We start from the raw sequence: 6,000 nt of genomic DNA on the forward strand, positions 1-6,000 counted from the left end.
TCTCCTGCATGCAATTTTAATTCCTGATATTTCCAGCTTCATTTGTCTGTTGTCATCTGACTCTATGTGTAGGGACACAGTTCTGGGTCTGGGACAGCCCATGACCTCTCTAGAGAGCATCAAAGAACTGAGGGAAAACAGAAGGCTTCCTGGTGGCTCTTTGCTATGCCCTTCCTTGATCCCCTTTTCCAAACTACAAGTAAATAGAAAATTCTGTGGCCTTTCTATTTGCCTTGGTTCTGCAAATACATGAAGTCATCCAGGTAACAAAAGAATACCTCTTGGTTTTCTGCCTTGGATGATAGATTTTGAAAAAGCAAATAGCCCTATTTATGTATAATTTTTAGATTTCTGTCTCAAGAAACATATTTAGTTGGAAACTGAGTTTTAATATGATAGGATGTTTATGATAGATAGATGCCACAGCTTTGGTTTAAAGTACAACATAGTCAACTTCAGACATCTAATGTTCACTTCCTAGGAGAACAATTGAAACTCTCAGTTTTAGCATTAATAGTAAAAGCAAACAGTTATTAACACATGAAAGAAATGGGTATTAACATATAGATCAAGGAAAAGAGGATACACTCTATTTGTTCAAGTTGACGTTAGCCAAACCCAACTAATGCTATCAGGAAGCAGAGGCTGAGTTTGAACATGGAAACTTTCTGGTCAGAAAGGACTAAAACACGCTTTCTGGCAGATGTGGGTTTGTGGTTGAGATGTTTTAGTATGTGAACAACATTCCAGCTACCTCCAAACTAATGCTAGCATTTGGATCATGCAGAGCCCCTTACTAACATTTTACTGGTGCAGTAAAAGAGAGTCCAAGAGGTCTCAGGGATTCGTTCTATCTGAAAACTTGACTTCATTATGGTAACTTGGATAGCGTGGGAATTGGGCATCAGGACTGACAAACCGAAATCTCATTACCGCCCTTAGTATTCCAGCGAGCCCTGGCTTCTCTTCCCAAACTGAACTAGAGATCGTCATCTGGTGGGAAAATTTCCTTCTCATTACAGAGTCAAAAGGGCAAGGTAGGCGAAAGTAATCAAGGCTCCAGTTGAATCCGTAGTTTTTAAGAAAGGGAAAGGTTCCTCCATCATTTCGTTCAGCCTCTGAATTTCCACGCTTGACAATCTGTTTGTCTGCTCCCCTTCCTTGAACTTTATTTTTCCGATGATGTGGGGGCCTGGATCAAACTGACAGAAACCAGGGTCAGACAGAAGCGCTGACGTCGGTAGTGACCTGTGCTATGCGGGCTCAGGGGAGTGAACCTGCGGAAGAGGGACTCAGGAAAGTGCCGGATATTTACAAGGACGACCTGGCCCAGCGGAGAATTCAGGGCAGGCTGGCCCCTCACCGCGAGGCCCCGAGCTTTGTCAGTGTCTCCAGTATAACAGAAGCCGACTGGGAGACGTGGGAGAGACTGAAAGTGTCAGGCAAGACGAGGTGTGTTGTGTTTTCCTTAGTTTTCCCCTGGCGGCGCTGTTATTGAACTTTGAAGGAATTGAATGCTTATCCTTCTATCATATTTTTATTTTCCTGGCTGGAAATGCTGAATGCCTCTCACAACACAGAGTATATTCTGCATGAGATGAAACTTATTAATACAAAAAGTTGCAAGCCTCATGGATGGAAAACCAACTTATTGCGAGTGGTTATTTTGATAGGCTTGTTTGCTATAAGGAATTTGAACTTGATTTTTTAATAACTTGAATATTTCATCATCCCTAAGATTTTCTTACGCCATCAATTATGATGTTGGAAGTGAGGTTTTGAAAGTGATAGATACTTAAAGCCCTATTTACCTAAACAAGACAGGGATCATTTTTTCATTTGATTGACTAATGGAAATGTAATTCTGCTCTAGCCAGAGAAGTATTTTTCATATATCTAGTACTTTAAAAAAAAACACAATAACAACAGCAACCTCTTATTGACTTGTACTTGCCTTAGAAAGCTTTAGAACTTATTTCCGGTTCTGACTAGGGATGACGATGTTGAGCACATCTGTGCCCCTGAGCCTTCACCAGAAATCACAGCAGAAACCGCCATCCGGGACGACTTTGCCAGCCGCAAAGCAAGGGCCTATAAGAAAGCTTCCGGCCCCAAGCAAAAGTTTGTGCACTTTGGACCCGTGACAGAGATAGATCAGCAGAAATGGAAGCGGCTCAGCATTGGCAAGGCCGGGCCTAGGGCGGAGGTAGAAGAAGTCATCAGTCACAGCCGCCAGGGTCAAACGGGCTCTGAGCCCCCAGCCTCAGCGGCCACGCCCAGCCCAGAGGAGGACCAAATGCTCAATCCACAAAACGACTGCAGGTATTTTTCATCAAACATGTACAAGGCGATCTGCATGGGAGTCACTGCTGCTTTTAGAGGGTTTGCTGAAAGAAACCTCCAGAGACAACATAGTTTCAACAGGCTTTTTGCTGGTGAGCAGAAAAGTGATGTTAGCGTGTCACCCTGGGGAGAAGCATGTGTGTGAAGTTAAATGGCAGGCGTTCGTTTTGATTCTGTTGTCACCAGAATCATGGCCCGGGAATGTCAGTAATCTTGGCAAATGACCCTTTTCCTTCAGCTGCATTAAGCGCTATTAGTTGGAAATGCTGAATGAGCCACATGGAATGTTTTAATGATATCCCTGGGGTTTCTTCTAAACATGTATTGATAAAAATCAGGTTTACCTACAACTTCCCTCTTTGCTCTCCCCAAGAGAGAGGAAAAAATAGTTATCAGTATCATAAGTTCAAAATTTGGACATCTAAGCAAACACACAAAAAAAGTAAAGGTTTCCTCCCTTCCCTGCTCAAAAACACTATGCGATAAGTCTTGAGTGAAAAAAAGACTCCTCTCCTGGGGGTTCCTATGGGTCACGCATTTCTTTGGATGCATCACCACCCAAATTTGTGAGGGACCACCTGGGAAAAGCGCTCTCATCTCCACTGGAGGCCTTCCAGCTTTAAATTCCCAAGCCCTCTTCTGGGGACTCAGTTCTGTGCGCTGGTCTCTCTTTCATTAAGCAGGTAGGGGACACTTATAAGACTCTTGATCTCCTGGGAACCGCACTCCACCTGCATGATAGGAGCACAGTGAAGCTCTGCATGGCAGGAGGAAATGCTCAAGGCATTCTCCTCGGTCCTTGAAATCCCAAGGAAACAGTAAATCAAGCATGTCAAACCTGTGGCCCACAGGCCGCATGCGGCCCACAACGAATATTTTTGAGGCCCAGCCAATATAACGGTATTTAAGAAACGTTTTTTAAAAAAATTTGTAATTTAATTTTTACAATATCCTTTTATACATAATTATTTATACTGAACTACAACGTCCCCTAATGACTGATTGATATAATCGTGTTGCATTCCTTTCCCTTACACACCTTACTCGCAGGCGCACCATTTCTATCGAATATTTTAGTAGCCTGTTGCCACGTCATTCGTCTTGGACTGACTTGTTTGGTGTGTGCAACAGGAAATATTTCGCTATCGGAGAACAAGTAAAATAGGTTTATTTGCATTACACTTATTAATTTGTGCAGTTATTCGGTGTTTGGTTAGTTAATGTTCAAGAAAAAATATTAATTTTTATTAAAATGTTTTATTATTTCATGTTAACAATTACTCATTTATTTTAGCCCTTTGTATTCATCATGTCTCTATCTAAATAAACCTATGTTTCTATGAAAATTAGAGCTTTTTTTTTTTTTTTTGCAGCCCACATAAACCTAAGCCTTGTTTATTTGGCCCGTGTTAGCCTTTGAGTTTGACATGCTTGAGTTTGAGTAGATGATCCATGACAGAGGGGTTTCTTTGGTTCCATACTGTGGGTGACACCATGGAGGAGAACAGGCTTTAGCACGAAATAATCAACCAGAAACACACAGTTGGGGTTTCAGAAACTGAGGGCGACCTGTGATGGAAGAGTGGGAGTTAGGAATTAATGAGAAATTCATCTTTGAGTCCTTGACTGCTGAAGGGCCGTCACTCAACCCCCTTAGGCTTTTCTGAGACCCTTGCCAGCGTCCACATTGCGTTATCTCAATTTGCATAATGTCATCTTTACTAACTGGCTTTTGGAATGGGATCAGCTGAACTCTCTTAATCTTTCATCTCAACGGCTTTCGTTGTCTCCTTTCATGACTTTTTCCTCTTCTCTCTTGACACCAATGCCACTTGATTATCAGCAGAATAGTGAATTCTGGCATAGATGACTATTGCAGAGGGGCCTCGCAGCTGGCTCCCGTGCTGGAGTCCCAGGAGGAGCATGTCAGCAGTTTGGGCGCGTGCCCAACGAGGACAGAGGAAGGTGAGGAGCCACGTTTCTTCCCTCCCTGGGAGGTGAAGGATGACAGGTGGGGTCGAGGCCTCTGGTGTGAATTTTTTCCTCGTAGTAAAGCTGTCCTCTTTGGCTTCAGTTACATCCAAACAGCTGCCACAGGATGGCAAAGAAGAGAGAGGAGTTGCTCAAAGAGGTTCTGAGATGCCGCCAAAGGCTGAGAGATGCGAAGAGAGCGGCCAGCCACTGTGAGCGCCTTGCCTGCATTCCAGGGTGTGCTGCCTCTGCTGTGTGTGGCTTTTGTGTTCCCAGAAAGCAGCTTAGAGCCACAGGATGCACTTGGTGACTGATGTGATGGGGAGTTGAGTCGCTGAAAGGAATGCGCCCCTCCCAGGGTCACAGTTCCGCTTCCAGTGCCCCCTCTGGGTAGAGATTGTAGCCTTTGCATGTGGTTGGACACTGGCCAGATTTTCTTCTCAGAATTTATGAAAACCAGGAAGGGAAACCCCTTCCCATGTGAGTACCAGTTGCATGGTGGAGGCCCACGGTGTTAATCCTCAGTTGCTGTGCGTGCTGCTGTCTCTGTGGACATTGGCTCCTTCTGTCTTGAGTTAACGCCCAGTGAGTGATGCTACTGAACGTATCTTTAGCAATAAGTGGACTTTGACTGGCTGGACTGAATGTTGCCCTAGTTCGTGTCCTCTGGCCTCTGAACGTAAGGCTTCGGGGAGAGAAGAGAGCTCAGAGAAGATGACAGCTCCTGCCTGGAGTGGCAGTGGACTGAAAAAACAAAGAAAGCTGCATGATTCCCAGAAAGATGACATGATGGCCAGGAGAACTGGGATGTCTCTTAGACACAGTGGCTCCAACCCAAACCAGTTCCTTCCGGTTCCATTTGCAAAGCAGCAGGAAGTGGAGGAATCTGCCAAGGGCCCACCCACGAAAGATAAGAGGTCAGAAGATTGTCCTGTGCCCTGTTTCTTGTGACTTTGTTTCTCCCTTCTGAGCCTTGATACATGCTTTGAATGTGTTTATTAATGTGTTATGGTGCAACAATGCCACTTACTTGCTACTGCTTACAGCAACCGAGTGATAAAAAACTGGCCCAGTCTGCTAAGAAATTGTTTTCCTTTTTTTTTTTTGCATGGAAGCAGGTGTGGAAAGAATAGTTCAGTTGTGAGTTTTTCTGTTAAACTTTCTTTTTTACTCTCATCTGTGTGCACGCTACACGAGAAGCGCTTTTGTTTCTTCCCAACTCACATAGGAACCTTTGGGTAAAGGGGCTGAGCCTCTTTCTGATCTGCTTGATTTCACTCTGATTCTAAGCGGGTCTTCCAGCCCAAAGAGGATGCATGCCACTTACAAAATCTGTGAGTGAATGTCAACATTAGGAAACAGTGTTTTCTAGACGTGGGACTTCTGTGCTGTGTTGTAACTTGATTTGAAGTGAAGATAGGGAAGTAATAAACCTGGGTTCATGGTCTGGTTTAAGGTCCTAGAGCAGCGCTTCTCAACCTGTGGGTCATGACCCCTTTGCGGGTCGAATGACCCATTCACAGGGGTCGCCTAAGACCATCGGAAAACACATATATAATTACATATTGTTTTTGTGATTAATCACTATGCTTTAATTATGTTCAATTTGTAACAATGAAAATACATCCTGCATATCAGATATTTACATTATGATTCATAACAGTAGCAAAATTACAGTTATGAAAA

At 43.8% G+C, this 6,000-nt stretch overlaps 1 protein-coding gene across 12 annotated transcripts in view; it reads left to right on the plus strand.

Annotated features, from left to right (window-relative positions):
• Nucleotides 1-6,000, plus strand: part of LIMCH1 (LIM and calponin homology domains 1) — a 191,889-nt gene that overhangs the window by 125,900 nt on the left and 59,989 nt on the right. For 2 of the 12 annotated variants that reach the window (XM_015561044.1, XM_015561043.1), the window contains 5 exons: nucleotides 1,210-1,452; nucleotides 1,993-2,322; nucleotides 4,187-4,308; nucleotides 4,418-4,526; nucleotides 4,971-5,231. The exons of the other annotated variants lie outside the window; for them this stretch is intronic. In XM_015561044.1, the coding sequence (XP_015416530.1) occupies nucleotides 1,210-1,452; nucleotides 1,993-2,322; nucleotides 4,187-4,308; nucleotides 4,418-4,526; nucleotides 4,971-5,231 (1,065 nt within the window). The remainder of the gene's footprint in view (nucleotides 1-1,209; nucleotides 1,453-1,992; nucleotides 2,323-4,186; nucleotides 4,309-4,417; nucleotides 4,527-4,970; nucleotides 5,232-6,000) is intronic. 12 annotated transcript variants of the gene reach the window in all.

This window comes from Myotis davidii, unplaced genomic scaffold (genome assembly GCF_000327345.1).
Source record: "Myotis davidii unplaced genomic scaffold, ASM32734v1 scaffold235, whole genome shotgun sequence".
In the NCBI taxonomy this organism is placed as follows: domain Eukaryota; kingdom Metazoa; phylum Chordata; class Mammalia; order Chiroptera; family Vespertilionidae; genus Myotis; species Myotis davidii.